The sequence below is a fragment of the Macaca fascicularis genome, chromosome 1, assembly GCF_037993035.2.
Source record: "Macaca fascicularis isolate 582-1 chromosome 1, T2T-MFA8v1.1".
NCBI classification, from domain to species: domain Eukaryota; kingdom Metazoa; phylum Chordata; class Mammalia; order Primates; family Cercopithecidae; genus Macaca; species Macaca fascicularis.
The window spans coordinates 183,485,434-183,504,253 of record NC_088375.1 but is presented as its reverse complement, the minus strand read 5'-3'; the positions used below and the strand labels follow the sequence as shown (position 1 = coordinate 183,504,253).

The window sequence follows — 18,820 nt, the reverse complement described above, 5'->3', positions numbered from 1 at the left end:
GGTCTCGAATCCCTGACCTCAAGTGACCCACCCGCCTCAACCTCCCAAAGTGCTGGGATTACAGACTTAAGCCACCACACCCGGCCCAAAATTATGAGTCTTTTCAAAAATTTTATATCAAAAATTTGAGTGCATTTAAATAAGATAGTGACTTCGTAGAATAGGGACTGCAGAGTAAGAGTGTTCAGACCCATTCAAGTTTAATATAGCCCTACCTCTAAGAATCCTTTCTGTTCCTCAAATGAACTAATTGCTGTCTTCTGGTTCCTCTAAAAACCTTGGGGTCCGTGGCAGGGTGTGGGCTTAGGACTCATCTGATTACTTGTCTTCCCAGGTGGTCTCTGGGCTCTATCAGCAACAAGCCAGGTGTGATCATCCTTTTCCCCAGTCCTTAGCGTGGATTCTGGTATATACACGCACACACAAATTCAGTAAATGATGAATAAAACGAAAGGCAGTCAAGACCACCTGTTGAATGAACGTCTATCAGGAGCACTGTCATCCTTGCTTCCTTCTTTTGCATATGTTGTTTGAGCTGTTCATTGAACCAAGGAGAGAGCATACTCTACCTTGGGCAGTGTGCCAGCCTTGCACAGAGGGACAGATGATTCAGCTTGATCGGGCTGTGTGAGAGCACAGAGGAAGCGACTAACCCAGACTGGAGGGTCAGGAGAGTCTCCCCAGGGGAAATGAAGTTGCATCCAGAAGGATTCCTGAGAATAATGATTAGCCTGATAAGAAGCAGAAAGGTTGGGAGTGGAGAGAAGCGGGTTTCTGTGAGAGAAACAATATGGACATAGGCCCCAGGCAGAGGCAATAGTATTCCAGATAACCAAAAGCATTTGAGAGCCTAGTTTAGAATTTGAGAAAGAGGTGACAATGCTGATAATGAGATTGAAAGGAAGTCAGATTTGTAAACCATTTAGGGATTGTTTTAAGGACAGCCTTGAGGAGACATTGAAGGTTTTAACAGGAGAATGACACGATCCGATTCAAATTTTAAAAAGATAATTCTGTCAACTGTGCCAACAGTGAATTGGATGTGGGCAATGATGAACTCAGGAACAGCTGAGAGTCTATTGCAGAAGTCAAGGTGAGAGATGATGGTGGCTTGGACTTTGGTACTGGGACTGGAAAGAAATGAACAATCTGATACACAACTGGAAGAAGAATCTCTCCAGCTGTGATGTGGGAGGATAAGGACATGACTGGAGAGGTAGGGAGGGTTCACTAACGAGCTAGGACCTTATTCTGATGCGATAAAGGGGAAGCCTTTTAACATTTTAATCATGGGCCTAATCCATTCCGATATGGGTTTATATAAATAGACTGCCTCGTGGAGGGTGGTGAGAAGATTGTCAGGCAGTGCACAGGTAAGAACTGAGCCTTAGACGGGGCGGGAGCAACGAATGTGGGTTGGCGCGGGAGACGGGAGATTGGTTTCGGAGTCAGGTACGGAGCCAAGCAGTCAGAGACAAGCAAAAATTGACGCAGGACGGGGAACAGCTGCTGGTGGAGAGGGGGATGGTAGCCGCCGGAGCCGCCGGAGCCGCCCTCGCCTCCTGCCGCCGGGGGCGGAACCAGAGCACGCACGGCGCGATGACGCAGGGCCCGAGCCGGCCTCGTTCTGGCCGCCACTGCCGCGCTGAGGCGGAGTAGGATGAGGCCCGCGGCCGTGGCTCCGGCGTCGGCGGGGGCAGCAGCAGCTGAGGCAGCAGCTGAGGCAGCCGCGACGGCCGCGCCCCCCCCTGCTGACCTGGATTAGGCCCAGCAGCTCCGTGGCCGCCGCCGCCCCGCGGGGGGGCGGGGTGGGGAAGTGCTTCGTCTCCCCGCCCCCCCCCCCATCGCTGCCTCGCAGGAGGCAAACGCCGCGACCCCAGCGGAGCCCGCGGCCCAGCCTTGAGCCCCCACCCCCGGGGGCTGGCATGAGCGGCCCCTTGGCGGCACCGTGGGGCGGTGGAGTCGCCTCCGCCTGATCCCCGGCCTGCCGCCCGACCCCACCTTGCCAACCGAGGCGGACCGCTGAGCGTGCGAACGACCCCATCGCTGCTTTCTCCTCCCCCAGATCACGCACCCCAGCTCCGGAAGATGGGGAACTGCCTCAAATCCCCCACCTCGGATGACATCTCCCTGCTTCACGAGTCTCAGTCTGACCGGGCTAGCTTTGGCGAGGGGACGGAGCCGGATCAGGAGCCGCCGCCGCCATATCAGGTAGGGGAGGGTGTGTGTTGGGGGGAGCAAGTAGAGGCAGCTCTGGTGGAGGTTGAGGGGGCTTCGGGGCCATCTCTGCCCCTGGCTTCGGCAAGGCCTGGCCTGGGCGGCATTGACCCCCTTAGGGCTGGATCTGAGGGCATTTGCTCTCTGATCTCAGAATAGGGTTGATTCTTCGCCTCCCCTCGGGCACCGTGTGGGGATGATACTCTCTGCCCTTGAGTTCTGGGATCAGAGTATGTGATCACATCCCCTTGGCCAGTGTCTGGTGGTTCGCTTGTGGAGTTTGGGAGTGACATTTTCCTGCCTTTATGTCTGAATCGTATGATTTCCTCATCGCACCGCCAACTGGATTATGGGTTCTGGATAGGTGGTTGCCAAGCACCCCCCCCCCGCCCCATTTATGTTTTCATGTGTGGTCATCCTCTTACCCCCTCCCTCGTCTTTTTGTTAATTGGATCTGGCAGGTCTTCATTTCTGCCTCTGCTTGGGAGACGGATCTCCAAGTGGTGATTTTAACCCTAGCGACATCGAGTTACTTGTTTATATATATATATATTAATTTTAATCCCTCCTCCTTTTGCTCCACCCTTATGACACACCTTTTAAACGTGCTGACTTAAGAAAACTTGATTAGCTTCAACTTTGGAAACCTTTAAACCTAGCTTGGGAAATTCCTTCGGTTACGCGTGTTCGCCCTTTGTATCAAAGACTCTCCTGAATATGTTTTACTGCTTTTTGTACAACAATCAGTAGTCCCAGATGTGTTGCAGAATTCGAGTGAAGACCTCTTAAACTCTAAATAGGTATGTGGATGTCATAATCCACAATATATGTTTGAAAACCTTTCCTATACTTTTTCCATTTTAGATGATACTGAATACAACCTTTTCCAGAGGGCTTCAATAGTAGTAGTACTTAATTTTTTCCTAAAGAGTTTAGTTTTCTGGCTGGGCAGGCTCCTTTGTTGTTTCATGTGATGACATCATTATCTAGTATTTTCTTTTCTCATTCCTGTGTAAACCAATGTCTCATCACACCAGAAAAACCTGATCATATATGCTGGTTGTCTGAATAAAACTTTTCTGGGGCATTTCGTATATACCAGTAAGGTCCAGTCTTGATTGTGGTATACAGAAGCCTCCGTAACTTCTCTCTCTTACATTCTGTATTCCAGGCCTACCAAATACAACACGCTGTTCACACCTTTGTTTTGCTCCAGTTCCTGTCTGCTTGGAGCCCTTCCCCCAGGTCAGCCAGGTGGACATCTAATCCTCTTTGAGAACTCAGTTTTCGTATTTGAAGTCCCAGCATTCCCTTTCCTCCCAGCCTGAATCCCTTGCGTCCCCACTGAAACCTCTACACTTCCATAAGCGATATCTATAACACTTTAGTGTTGTATCTTTGTTAAATGTGTGTCTCATCCTTGCATTCGCCTCCTTCAGTACAAGCTGCATGAAGGTAGAGAATCTGTGTTTCCGGTTTGCTGTTGTATCCCTCGCATCTGCCTCAGTAGGTACTCAGTAACTGGGAGATAGATTACATGTAAAAGCCCTTGAGAACAAGGACTCTGCCCTCGCTCAGTTTCTGGCACATAAGCACCTAAATGTTGAATTAATTAATGAAGTTGAATTTAGTATTTTCTGTATTTACACGACTATTTTTTCCAAAGTAAGTTGTCACAAGGGTAGTCTCTTAAAAATCAAAGCTGAATCTGGGTGTCTTTATAAGTATCTTTGAGTGAAGCAAGCAAGCTATGTTTATCCTTCACTCTCTTTCCCCTCTATATTTACTATACAACAAGAGTGCTTATTTCACTTTTTTTTTTTTTTTTTTTTTAAATGAGACAGAGTCTCGCTCTGTCGCCCTTGCTGGAGTGCAGTGGCATGATCTCACTGCTCACTGCAACCTCTGCCTGCCGGATTCTAGTGATTCTGCTGCTTCAGCCTCCTGAGTAGCTGGGATTACAGGCACGTGCCACCACGCCTAGCTAATTTTTGTACTTTTAGTAGAGACAGGGTTTCACCATGTTGGTCAGGCTGGTCTTGAACTCCTGACCTCAAGCAATTCACCCACCTTGGTCTCCCAAAGTGCTGGGATTATAGATGTGAGCCACCGCATCTGGCCTGAAGTTTTTATTTTAAAATCTCTTATGCTCCCTACCCTCACCCCCTTCTTTTTTAAAAAAATAGAGACAGGGGCTCCTATGTTGCCTAGGCTGGTCTTGAACTCCTGGCCTCAAGCAATTCTCCTGCCTCCTATCCCCTTTCTTTCCAGGCAAATTGAATATCTTTGACTTGTTCTCTTTCTCCTATCCTTACGATAATTGTACTATTAAAGGTACTAGAGTTTATGGAAAGTGTGTTTGCCTTTTCCAGAAGAACTAGGTGATGATGAGGGATGAGGGGTTTTTGGTGTCATGAAGGAACTTTTTTTGGAAATGTTATATTTTTGACAGTGGGAGTTTTTTATGGTTGCGCTTTCCTGAAGTGAATGACGCAGACTAATACACAAATTCAGTATCAATTGGAAGAAAATTACTTTAAAAGATGGAAGCATAAAAAGAAACTTTTGGAGGAAAAGTATTGTCCCCCACCCCCAAAGAAATAAGATCTGTTTTAGGAATGGTTATTTTAGATGATCTGAGAAACAGCAATCCAAAGTTATTTATTCATTTATTTGAGTTGGGAATCTCCCTCTGTCATCCAGGTTAGAGTGGATTGGTCACTTGGCAGCCTCAAACTCCTGGCTTCAGGTGATCCTCCTCCCTTAGCCTCCCAAAGACTGGAATTACAGGCATGAGCTACCTCACACAGCAGATTTATAGTACTTTCAGTTGATAAAAGTAACCTTTTCAATAAATTGTATGTAATTAACAGTGAATAGCTGATTGTAAAGGAACATGTTCTCTTGAGGTGAGAAGTTAAAAGATGTCATTGTTTGCTGCTTTATATGTACCATGTACATATAATGACAAGAGCCAGTTCCATTTATTTCCTATTAACATCTGACAAATTTGTTTTTATTTATTTTTGCCTAAAAGTAAACCCCTTGCACCATTATGATCCAAGTTTGTAGGAAGTGCATATTTCTTTCCATGGTTTCTTTTGTAGCCTCCTAACTGGTCTCCCTGCTTTCACTCTTGTACTTGCTAAGGCCTGTCCTCAACACAACAGCCATATTTTTTTAAAACTGAACTCTACAGTCTGCCCAACCCTCTGTGGATCCTTGTCTCATTCAAAGTAAAAATCAGATTCCTTATAGTATCCCATAAACCGTACATAATCTGTACCCCTTGTTTCCACACATGTCCCTTGACACCTACAGCTAACCCCTTTGTTGGCTTCCCTCCAGCTTCCCTGGCCTCATTGCTATTCTAGGACCTTTGTTCTCCTTATTATGTCTGGAGTACTCTTTCCCAGATTTCATGGCTGACTGACTCCCTCACCTCCTTCAAGTCTTTTCTCAAATGCCACCTTAAACCTTCTCTGACCACCCTATTTGAAAGTGCAACCTGCCCTAATACCCTGGAAGTCCCTCTCACCCTATTCTGTTTTTCCCTCCCAATACCATTTGTTACTTTCTAACACAAGTTAGAAAGTTACATTGTCTATCATCTGTCTTCTCCCACTAGATAGAAAAGAGAAAAGGGGATTTATTTATTTATTTATTTATTTTGAGGAGTCTGGCTGTGTTGCCCAGGCTGGAGTGCAGTGGTGTGATCTCAGCTTACTGCAAGCTCTGCCTCCCAGGTTCACGCCATTCTCCTACGTCAGCTTCCTGAGTAGCTGGGACTACAGGCGCCTGCCACCACGCCCAGCTAATTTTTTGTATTTTTATAGAGACGGGGGTATCACCGTGTTAGCCAGGATGGTGTTGATCTCCTGACCTCGTGATCCATCTGCCTTTGCCTCCCAAAGTGCTGGGATTTCAGGCGTGAGCCACCGTGCCCGGCCGATTTTTTTTTTTAATTGGTGTTTCCTAAGTACTTATAACAGCGCCTGGCACATATTAGGCATTCAGTAATTTGGTAATGAATGAATAGATTTCTTTTAAATGAACTAATGTATTTGAGGCAGGTATACTTGAACTGCTTGTAAGAACTCTGCGTTTTCCTAGTGCCATTTTTGCTTCTATATTGTCGATCAGTTTTTTGTTATTGTTTTTTGTTTTGTTTTTTTGTTTTGTGACTGGGCCTCCCTGTGTTACCCAGGCTGGTCTCTCTCTGTATATATATGTTTGGGTTTTTTTTGTTTTCTCTTTTTTGAGACCAAGTCTCGCCCTGTTGCCCAGCTAGAGTGCAGTGGTGCAATCTTGGCTCCACCTCCTGGGTTCAAGTGATTCTCCTGCCTCAGTCTCTCAAGTAGTTGGGACTACAGGCATGCGCCACCAAGGCCAGCTAATTTTTGTACTTTTAGTAGAAATGGAGGTTTGCCATGTTGACCAGGCTGGTCTCAAACTCCTGACTTCAGGTGATCTGCCTGCCTTGGCCTCCCAAAGTACTGGGATTACAGGCATGAGCCCCTGCACCTGCCCTTTATGTTTTTTAAATTTAGATAGAGACAGGGTCTCATTATGTTGCTAGTCTCAAACTCCTGGGCTCAAGGGATACTCATGCCTCAGCCTCTTGAGTAACTAGGGTTACAGGTGCGCTTCTACTCTGCCTGGCTTAGGTTTTTTAAAAAAATTATTTCCTTTAGAGATGAAGTCTTGCTGTGTTGCCCAGGCTGGAGTGCGGGTGCAATTATAGTGCATTGCAGCCTCCACCTCCAGGTCTCAAAAGGATCCTGTGGCTTCAGTCTCCTGAGTAGCTGGGACTATAGGAGTAGATCAGTTTTAAGGAATCCAAAAAGTCAAATTCCAGTAATAATTAAATACAGTAATTGATTTAAACTAATGTATTTAGTGATTTAGGGGGTTTTGCCCTGTATATATATCACCACAAGATATTTATGTAATGGTAAAGTACTTGGGGGAGAAAAAGGAAGTACTTGAATCTCTATCCTTGAAGTATTGGATGGGAAGAGATGTAGGGTGTTTGTCGAATTAGAAAGTAGAAACAAATTTGTCGCACCCTCCACCCAACTCCTGTATTCGTAAATGTTTAAAAAGAATACAGAGGAAATCTGCCCAGCCAAGGCAGTCTTGGAATGACAGTGAGTGGGAGGATAAGTCAGGAAAGGCTGAAGAAGGGAGGTCCATGAGAGGGGGAGGCCAGGTAGGCAGCCCAGTCCTGAAAGACATATGTAAAACAGCTTGAGGTTCCCCTCTGTCACTGTGAGCTTTGTTATGTGCTCATTTGAGGGAGGCACTGTTAAAAGAGCATAATATTCATTGAACAACAAACCATGTTACACTTTCTAATCTGAATATGTAAAAAGAAGGGTAGATATCTCTCAATTTTGCAGTAATTATATAGTTTGAGATTCGCCAGTCTTTTTCCCCGACCTATACTTTTTGATTAATACATTTGAAATTTTAAAATCCTAAGTTTGTATAGCATTGAATGCAAGTGTAGCTCTGCTTTTAGCGTCAGATGGTCCTGTGTTCAAATTCTGACTCTGCCGCTTACATGTAAAATATGAAAAAGGAAAAGATTTATCAGATTGTTTTGGGGAGCTTTTTTGACAAATAAGAAAATGTAACATTTTGGATATTTCAAATTGAACCTGCATAAAGCTTTCTTCAAGATACCTTTTTTTTTTTTTTTGGCCGGGGACAGTGGCTCATCCCAGGAATTCGAGAACAGTCTGGGCAACAAAGTGAGACCCCATCTCTATTAAAATACCAAACAAAAACAAAAACCCTCTTTTTTTGTTAAAAGGATTGGTTTATCCTGTAGAATGCACTAAAAATAACCCCCTTCCTTATAAAAAAATCTAGAATGTAATGCTTATTTTTACATGCAAAGCTATAATGTTTTGTGGGGAATGGGCTTGTTTTTAGAGATGGAGCCTCACTTTGCCCAGGCTGGTTTCGAACCCCTGGGCTCAACTGATCCTCCCACCGTGCCTCCCAGTGTTGGGATTACGTATGTGAGTCACTGTGCCCTGCCTGTAATGGTATATCAATGCCTCATTTTCCTGAACTTACAAAATTAAATTTAGATAAAGGGTTGTTTTTTTCTTATTAGCATTTTGTTTACCATTTTGGTGGAAAAATCCCCAAATTTATTTCACATATCTTGGCCTTGTTATACAAATTATTCGGCTTTTAACAATTTACTTTTGTGAAGTTTTATCCATCCCCTTTATGTTCAAGAAGTTCAGCCTTCTTATTGAGGGGCAGATCAACTAACTCCACCTTTGTTAATAAAGCCTTCACTGACCATTTTTTTCCTCTCACTGCTGATTTGTCATGTACGGTTTTTTTTGTGTTTGTAACATTTATCTGGAAATCAAATATTGCCTTATTAGCTTTTGTTGCTTTAACAGTTGTTTTTCCACATCACGATTTCCTCAAGAATGAGAATGATACATTAAACTTGTAAGATATCTTAGTGGAGTAGAATGTTACCTTCCATATTGTAGACACCCAATGAATATTTGATGATAGACTAACTTAGAACTATGCCTTCTTCACCTTGTAAGGTCACCATCATAATTGAGGTCCTCATCAGTTCTTACAGCAACATAATTGATGTCCCCTCCTCATTCATTTCATTCCATGTTGCCAGATAAATTTCATCCCTGATCAGATTGCTTGCCTCGTAATCCTTAATGGTTCTTTTTTTTTTGAAACACAGTCTCACTCTGTTGCCCAGGTTGGAGTACAGTGGTGTCACCTCAGCTCACTGCAACCTCCGCCTCCCAGGTCCAAGCAATTCTCCTGTCTCAGCCTCCCGAGTAGCTGGGATTACAGGCATGCGCCACCACACCCAGCTAATTTTTGTATTTTTAATAGAGATGGGGTTTCACCGTATTGGTCAGGCTTCTGTGCAACTCCTAACCTCAGGTAATCCACCCTCCTTGGCCTCCCAAAGTGCTGGGATTACAGGCGTGAGCCACTATGCCTGGCCCTTAATGATTCTTTACTATAACTAACCACTGAAGATATATGACTTAGCATTCAAAGTCAGGATTTGGCTCTATGTATACTTTTTCAGCTCTTCATAGCCTTGTGCTTTCTTTTATACAACCTGTATACTCCAGTCATGCAGAACAGTTTGCTGTATTCCATATATGTCTTCTGCTTTCCTGCTTTTGCCCATTCTATACCCATTGCCCAGAATGTTCTTCCTTAATCCTTCCCAGTCTCATTTCTAATATTCAGGGCCCAGTTCAAATGCCAAGAATCCACGAATTCTGATTTCTCCTACATATACTTTTCTTAATCTGAACTCCTTTATTACTTTGTGCACCATTCTTAGGACATTTTACCCTTTTTAATTTTAATTATTTGTGATAGTGTCACATCTACTCTTAAAATTCAAGTCTGGGCCGGGCGCGGTGGCTCAAGCCTGTAATCCCAGCACTTTGGGAGGCCGAGATGGGCGGATCATGAGGTCAGGAGATCGAGACCATCCTGGCTAACACGTTGAAACCCCGTCTCTACTAAAAAAAAAAAAATACAAAAACTAGCCGGGCGACGTGGCGGGCGCCTGTAGTCCTAGCTACTCTGGAGGCTGAGGTAGGAGAATGGCGTAAACCCGGGAGGCGGAGCTTGCAGTGAGCTGAGATCCGGCCACTGCACTCCAGCCTGGGCGACAGAGCCAGACTCTGTCTCAAAAAAAAAAAAAAAAAAAAAAAAAAATTCAAGTCTGGTTCATTTTCGCATTGCTAGAACTACAGTTTTCACATAGCAGGCACTTACACTTTAGTGAATGTCATGATCAGCATTTTGCTGTAAGAGTGTGTGATTGTATGGTTGTTAGTGTCTATTAAACATTCCTAGAATCCTGTGCTTTAGTGTTTGGCCTATCACTTCTAATTTACAAAGTATGTTGAGCTTTGGGAAAGTTAATTTCATTATATATTTTTTGAATTTGGTTTTGTGTTCTATGAAGTTCAGCTTGCCTAGGTGACTTATAAATAAGTAACCAGTTATTTGTTATTTGTGTGACCGCATTGTTGTGGGTTTTTTCTTTGTTTCTGCCTGATCTCTCAATCTGAATGCACTTTAATAAAGGCTGATTTTTTTGGCTTTAAGATTGTATGCATCATTAGGAGTAAGACAGTCTGTGTTCAGAGTTTAATTCTAGAGCTAATTATAGGGTAACTTGAGAAGATGGGATGGTGAGTTACTTGGTACATAAGATCTGAGCACTTGATTTTCTTAAAATATTTTTTAGGTAATACTTAGTAGAAACCTTTGTTGCAGAATTTTGATCTTCAAAAGTTTTAATATAAATACTTAGGTGGATTGGGATTCTTTTTCTTTCTTTGAGACAAAATCTTACTCTGTTGCCTAGGCTGAGTGTAGTGGCATGATCATGGCTGACTGCAGTCTCAACCTCACGGGCTCAAGCCATCCTCCCACATCAGCCTCCTGAGTAGCTGGGACTACAGGTGTGCACCACCTTGCCTGGCTAATTTTAATTTTTGTAGAGACAGGGATCAAGCAATCCTCCCACCTTAGTCTCCTAAGTAGCTGGGGCTACAGGTGCATACCACCATACCCAGCTATTTTTTGTAGTTTTAGTAGAGACAGGGTCTCACTATATTGCCCAGGCTGGTCACAAACTCCTGAGCTCGAGCAGTCCTCCCACCTCGGCCTCCCAAAGTGCTAGGATTATAAGTATGAGCCACCATGCCCAGCCAACAGCCTTTTTTTTTTTTTTTTTTTTTTTTTGGAGTTGGAGTCTTGCTCTGTTGCCCAGGCTGGAGTACAGTGGTGCAGTCTCAGCCCACTGCAACTTCTGCCACCTGGGTTCAAATGATTCTTCTGTCTCGGCCTCCTGAGTAGCTGGAATTACAGGCACCTGCCATCATGCCTGGCTAATTTTTTTATTTTTAGTAGAGATGGGGTTTCACCATGTTGGCCAGGCTGGTCTTGAACTCCTGACCTCGTGATCCACCCACCTAGGCCTCCTAGAGTGCTCAGATTACAGGCGTGAGCCACTGGGCCAGCCACCAACAGCCTATTTTCAATAACCTATATGAATGCAGACAGAAATATATCCCTAACTCTGTACCTGAAGTAAGGTAATACATAAAAGACATATTCGCAAATGCAAGAAAAGAAATAAAACACATCTCTAATTCTGATTGTATCTACAGTCAACCTCTTATCACTTCCCTCTTCATTTGCAGAATTTGCCTTGGCTGAGACACAGTCAAGAAAGAAGACAGGCGGCCAGGCACAGTGGCTCACGCCTGTAATCTTAGTACTTTGGGAGGCCAAGGTGGGTGGAGGTTTGGAGTTTGAGACCAGCCTGACCAACGTAGAGAAACCCCGTCTCTACTAAAAATACAAAATTAACTGGGTGTGGTGGCACATGCCTGTAATCCCAGTTACTTGGGAGGCTGAGGCAGGAGAATCTCTTGAACCCAGAGGTGGAGGTTGCGTTGAGGCTAGGTTGCGCTATTGCACTCCAGCCTGGGCAACAAGAGTGAACTCCATCTCAAAAAAAAAAAAGAAGACAGGCTGCGTGCGTGGCTCATACCTGTGCTACCAGCACTTTGGAAGGCCAAGTGGGGAGGATTGCTTGAGCCCAGGAGTTCGAAACCAGCCTGGGCAACATAGCGAGATCTTGTCTCTACAAAAAAAAAAAATTAGTCAGGTGTGTTGGCACATGCCTGTAGTCCCAGCAACTCAGGAGGCTGAGGCAGAAGGAATGCTTGAGCTCAGGAGTTGGAAGGTACGTTGAGCTGTGATGAGCTGTGATGGCACCGTTGTACTCCAGCCTGGGCAACTGAGTGAATGGGGGCGTGGGGAAGGCCAGGTGTGGTGGCTCACGTCTGTAATCTCAGTGCTTTGGGAGGCTGAGGCAGGAGGATTGCTTGTGTCCAGGAATTTGAAACCAGCCTAGGCAACACAGTGAGACTCCCATTTCTACAAGAAAAAATTTAGTCTGTAAGTGGAGAGTTATTGTTTAGTGGGTAAAGTTTTCTGTTATATAAGATGAAAAGTTCTGGAGATGGATGGTGGTAATGGCTACATAACTTTATGAATATATGTAATACCACTGAACTATACAGTAAAAAATTGGAGCCGGGCATGGTGGCTTGTGCCTGTGGTCCCAGCTAACCAGGAAGCTGAGGCAGGAGGGTTACCTGAGTCCAGGAGTTTGAGGCTGCAGTGAGATATGATTGAGCCACTGCATTCCAGCCTAGGCAGCAGAATGAGACTTTATCTCTTAAAAATAAATAAATAAATAATAGGCTGTGAAAAGTTGATTCCTTACCAGTAACTTTCAATACTGAATTAACAAATATTGTGTGGTATTTTTTTTTTTTTTTTTTTTGAGACAGAGTCTCGCTCTGTTGCCCAGGCTGGAGTGCAGTGGCGTGATCTCGGCTCACTGCAAGCTCCGCCTCCCGAGTTCACGCCATTCTCCTGCCTCAGCCTCCTGAGTAGCTGGGACTACAGGCGCCCACCACCGTGCCCAGCTAATTTTTGGTATTTTTAGTAGAGACGGGGTTTCACCGTGGTCTCGATCTCCTGACCTTGTGATCCGCCCGCCTCGGCCTCCCAAAGTGCTGGGATTACAGGCGTGAGCCACCGCGCCCGGCCGTGTGGTATTTTTAACATGCTCAGAGTTCAGGCTTTTTTCACCTGTGATCTAAATGAAAGTGAGAGTGAGGTGGTGAGAGAAGTCTGGGTGGGAATGTGAGTGAAAGGCTGAGGAAAAGCTGGCTTAGATAGCCGCAGTGTTTAGTTGTTTTTTTTAGAGACGGGATTTCACCTTGTTGCCCAGGCTGGAGTGCAGTGGCTCTTCACAGGTGTGATCATAGCACACTACAGCCTCAAACTCTTGAACTCAAGCCATCCTCCTGGTTCAGCCTCCCAAGTAGCTGGGACCACAGACTTATGCCACCACATCCAGTCAAAGTGTGTGGGTTTTTTTGTTTTCAGTTAGGTTCCTCAGGTTAAATGGAAGTATGTGTTTGTTTTGTTTTGTAGAGACAGTGGCTCATTGTGTTGGCCAGGCTGGTCTTGAACTCCTGGCCCCAAGCGGTCCTCCCGCCTCACCCTCCCAGAGTGCTGGAATAACAGGCATGAGCCACTAGGCCTGGCCAAAGTTGAAAAGTAAAGTGATAAGGGAGAAGTAAATATATTTTATCCTTTGGGAGAATTTGCTTGACCTATTGATTTTTATATTTAAATTGACCTATTGCTTTTTATATTCAAATTGGCCTTTTGAACTCTTAGTTGAGTTCCTTGTTTTGACAATGGATACTTAAAATTTCATATGAATGCGTGTGTCCCTGTCTTTTAATTAAATTGCCAGCGTAGAATGTACTCCCAGGGGCCAAACGAGTAATTATCTTGTTACTTAATCTAGAAAACATACTGCAAGGTAACTAAAGGATATGAAAGTGTAGGAATAAAGAAAGCAATCCTCCAAATATATCTGCTTCTAAAATTCTTAAAATTTTCTGAACACTCATAAAGTTGAATGACTTTAAGAAGAGGGAGACTTTATGACTGACCCAGTTAGTTAAAGTTACATGTAATTTTGTATAACAGTTTAAATCTTCCTTTTGTGGAAGAAAAATAAGCAGTTTATTAGATAAAGATTGACAACATCAGGTTCTGGTGAATTTGGAGGTCATTGAATTGTGTAATTTTGTACAGTAAAAGTATGTGTGTGTAAATTTTAATTAAAATAATATACAGAAACTAGTGTATCTTTAACAGAATATCTTAAGTTTCTTTTGATTGATTGATTGATTGCTCGATTGGTTGAGATAGGGCTCTCGCTGTGTTGCCCAGGATGAAAATGGGCTCAAGTGATCTTCCTGTCTCAGCCTCCCAAAGCTCTGGGATTACAGGTGTGAGCCACTGCACACAGCAGGTTTCTTAATTACATAGCCTGGTGCACTTGCAAAATACAGCCACAACTATAATATAGTCTATTTCCAAGCCCCCAAAAGGCTCCCTCCTGCCCCCTCCAACAGTTTTTTTCCAAAGGTAATTGTTGGTTGTTATAACCTCCTATCACCCATATTTGTTTTGTGTGGTCCTGAATTTCAAACTGAATAACATTCTAGCATTTTTTGTGAAATTTGTGTTCTTACATAATGGCAGTAGTTCACATTCTTTTTCATTGCTATGCAGTATTCAAAATTGTGTAAATATACCACATTTTATTTATTCATTCTATTGTGTGTATTTGGGTAGTATCAATTTTTGGCCATATAAAGAAAGATGCTGTGAATGTTATACCTGAGCACCTATTTTGAGTATATATCCAGGGATAGAGTTACTGGATAATGGAGCCATGTGTATAGTTTTTCCTGCAGCATTTTATTACAGAAATTTTAATAAGAGTTTACAGAATTGTTTGAATACCCATATTCATTCCTACCACCTAGATTCTGCAGTAAACATTTTGCTGTATTTGCTTTCACACGTACCTATTTATCATTTTCCTGTCAATCTATCAGGTTGATGTGTTTCAAAAAAAGTTTCCAAATAGTTTTCCAAGTGATTGCCCTAATTTTCTGCTTGTACTGACAGTATAAGAGTTTCATTTGTGCCACATCTTCACCAGAACCTGATGTTGTCAATCTTTATCTTTGAAACTTTTTTCAGCTTTGAAGTATAATTGATATAATTATATATACTTATGATGTACAACATGGTGTTTTAATATATGTATACATCGTGAAATGAATACCACAGACAAGCTAATTTACAGATCCTTCACCTCACAGTTATGATTTGTTATTGTGAGGATATTTAAGATGTATTTTCATAACAGTTTTCAAGTATACACAATACATTGTGCTAAGCTGTAGTCACTATGTTATACAACAGATCTCCAGAATTGTAGATCTGTTTTATTTTAGACATTTTAATAGGTGTGTGAAAGTATAGAAATGCAATTGACCCTTGAACAACATAGAGTTGAACAGCGGGGGTCCATTTACAGTGCTAATTTGTTTAGACAAGTATGTTGGAATTTTTGTTTGAGATTTGTGACAATTTGAATCAACTTAGGTGATTCTCATTTTTTGAAATATCAAAAAATTAAGGTGTGTCACGATGGATGCATAAAATATGTAGATACTAGTCCGTTTTATCATTTACCACCATAAAACATTCACATCTATTATAAAAAATTAAAATTTGGGCTGGGCATGGTGGCTAATACCTGTCATTCCACACCTTTGGGAGGCCGAGGCAGGAGGATCACTTGAACTCACTGAGGCAGCCTGGGCAGCATAGCAAGACCTCATCTTTACAAAAAATCAAAAGAATTAGCTGGAGCCAGGTGAGGTGGCTCATGCCTGTAATCTCAGCACTTTGGGAGGTCTAGGTGGGGGGATCACTTGAGATCAGGAGTTCGAGATGAGCCTGGCCAATATGGCGAAACCCTGACTCTACTAAAAATACAAAAATTAGCTGGGTGTGGTAGCACGTGCCTGTAATCCCAGCTACTCAGGAGGCTGAGGCAAGAGAATTGCTTGATCCAGGAGACAGAGGTTGCAGTGAGCCAAGATTGTTCCACTGCACTCCAGCCAGGGTGACAGAGCAAGACTCCATCTCAAAGCAAAAAAAAGAAACAGAAAAAGAAAATACAGTATAGCTCTGTAAATGTATTTCCTCTTATGATTTTCCTAATATTCTTTTCTCTGGCTTAATTCATAAGAATGCAATATGTTATACATGTAACATACGAAATATGGGTTAATCAAGTTTGTGTTATCTGTAAGGCTTCTTTGGTCAAAAGTAGCTTATTAGTAGTTAAGTTTTTGGGAAGTCAACATTTAGGCCAGGCGTGGGGCATATACCTGTAATCCCAGGTATATGTCTTGGGAAGCCAAGACAGCAGATCATTTGAGCTCAGGAATTCAAGACCAGCCTGGGCAACACAGCAAAACCCCGTTTCTACAAAAAATACAAAAGTTAGCCGTATGTGGTGGCAGTCGCCTGTAGTCCCAGCTACTTGAAAGGCTGAAGCAGGAAAATTGCTTGAACCTGGGAGGCGGAGGTTGCAGTAAGCCAAGATTGTGTCATTGCACTCCAGTCTGGGTAACGGGAGTGAAATCCTGTCTCAAAAAAAAAAAAAAAAAAAAATTATATGAAGGTTTGCGATTGCACTGGGGGTCGGGACCCCTAACCCCCATCTTTAAGGGTCAACTGTATTTCATTGTGGTTTTAATTTGCATTTTCCCAATGAGTACTAGAGTTAAGAATGTTTTCAAGTGCTTGTTGGCCTTTTGGGTATTGTCTTTTGTGAAGTTTTTTGTCCAGTTTTTGTGTGTGTGTGTGTGTGTGTTTGAGACAGGGTTTCAAAAAAACTAATATTTTTGTATTTTTAGTAGAGATGGGGTTTCAGCATGCCGGCCAGGCTGGTCTCAAACTCCTGACCTCGTGATCCGCCCGCCTCTGCCTCCCAATGTTCTGGGTTTACAGATGCAAACCACCGTGCCCGACCTTGTCCAGTTTTTAATTGGGTTGCCTGTCTGTTAAAAACTTGATTTGTAGGAGTTTAAAGTATATTATATATTACTAATAAAAAAGAATGGTAGTTGTTCTCTGCATAATATTTAGAAAATAAGGCCGGGCACAGTGGTTCAAGCCTGTAATCTCAGTGCTTTGGGATGCCAAGGTGAGAGGATCCCTTAAGGCAAGGAGGTTGAGACCAGCCTGGGCAGCATACCGAGACCCCATCTCTACAAATAATATTAAAAAGTCAAGTGTGGCGGCATGCACCTGTAGTCCCAGCTACTTGGAATGTTGAGGCAGGAGGATCACTTGAGCCCAGGAGCTCAAGGTTACAGTGAGATATGATCACACCATTACACTGCAGCCTAGGCAACAGCAAGATCTTGTCTCTTAAAAAAAAAAAGGAAATAAAGAATAGAAGGAAAGTAGAGATTGTGTTAGATCCTAGAATGCAAAGGTAAATTCAATGATCTCCATGTTCTCTGTACCCGCATTCTAGAGGGGGATGTAGATAAATGGATATAAAATACACTGCCATAAATTTTATGAAGAATGTTTAGGGTGCTATAATTTGCTCAACACTTCATTTTTTGCTTTCTTGATATTTTAAATAATACTATGAATGTTTAATCAATAAAATACTTCTTGTTTTAGAATATTTTATTAGTATAAATTTTTTTAGAACTTGCTGGATCTGGCCAGGCACCATGACTCATGCCTGTATTCCTAGCACTTTGGGATGTGGAGGCGGGAGGATTGCTTGAGCCTAGGAATTGGAGACTAGCCTGGACAACATAGTGAGGTCCCATTTCTGAAAAAAAAAAAGGGAAGGAATTGCTAAATCAAAGGATGTGAGGATTTGAAAGCTCTACACAATAAAACAATCAGATCATCCTAAATAATTTATTGAAACCATGAAAAGTATGTTCCACAACAAAGCATACCTCTTTGGTGACCAAAATGTGGCATTGATGGATATTGGGGGTTCTGCCTAAAACTTTAACCCCCTTTGTGTTGACACATTCATGAGATAATTCTGTTGACTAAGTTATGGTTGTTGTTGGTTTTTTTAATCAAAGAATAAAACATGGTCTCCTTGATTAGAGTTAGATATCTCTTGCTAGCTCCTTGGATGAATTCCTTTTTCTTTTTCTGTTTTTGAGATGGAGTCTTGCTCTGTTGCCCAGGCCTGTAGTACGTTGGCACAATCTCTGCTTACTGCAGCCTCTGCCTCCTGGGTTCAAGCAGTTCTCCTGCCTCAGTCTCCTGAGTAGCTGGAACTGCAGGTGCATGCCACCACACTCAGCTAATTTTTTTGTATTTTTAATTGTAATTTTTATTTATTTATTTATTTTTTTTGAGATGGAGTCTTGCTCTGTCACCCAGGTTGGAGTGCAGTGGCAGGATCTCGGCTCACGGCAAGCTCCATCCCCTGGGTTCAAGCGATTCTCCTGTCTTAGCCGCCTCCCAAGTAGCTAGGATTACAGGTGCATGCTACCACTCCCGGCTAATTTTTGTATTTTTAGTAGAAAGGGGATTTCATTATGTTGGCCAGGCAGGTCTCAAACTCCCAAACTCAAGTAATCCGCCCACTTCGTCCTCCCAAAGTGCTGGGATTACAGGTATGAGCCACTGCACCTGGCCATTTTTCTGAATTTTTGTAAAGGCAGGGTTTCACCACGTTGGCCAGGCTGGTCTGAAACTCCTGACTTCAGGTTTCCCTGGCCCCTCAAAGTGCTGGGATTACAGGCATGAGCCACCACACCCAGCCTAGTTCCTTTTTCAAATGAATAGTACGTAAGTATATGTTGGCTCTTACTAACTTTACTCTGGGAGAAAAAAACATAGCTCCAATTTTCTTTTCATTGTGTAGGCTCTTTCTTGAATAGAATACTTGCATAGAATAACAATAGCTTATACATTGGTGAGGGGAGTGTTTACATTGCCTCCAACATACTATTTAATGCATAACATACATTATTTTATTTAATTATCACATAGTATCTGTAAAGAGGAACTATATTATTTTTAATACTATTTATATGCTATG

The 18,820-nt window shown here is 42.9% G+C and overlaps 1 protein-coding gene across 2 annotated transcripts in view; it reads left to right on the top strand.

The window, feature by feature from the left end:
* Positions 1-1,652: 1,652 nt before the first annotated feature.
* Positions 1,653-18,820, top strand: part of RNF11 (ring finger protein 11) — a 35,915-nt gene continuing 18,747 nt past the window's right edge. Inside the window, exons 1-2 of one of the 2 annotated variants that reach the window (XR_012420335.1) lie at positions 1,653-2,211; positions 3,389-3,462. Coding sequence is in view for 1 of the 2 variants with exons in the window: in XM_005543403.5 (XP_005543460.1) it covers positions 2,089-2,211 (123 nt within the window). In the remaining variant the exon portion in view is untranslated. The remainder of the gene's footprint in view (positions 2,212-3,388; positions 3,463-18,820) is intronic. The other variant, XM_005543403.5, reaches the window with a different exon arrangement.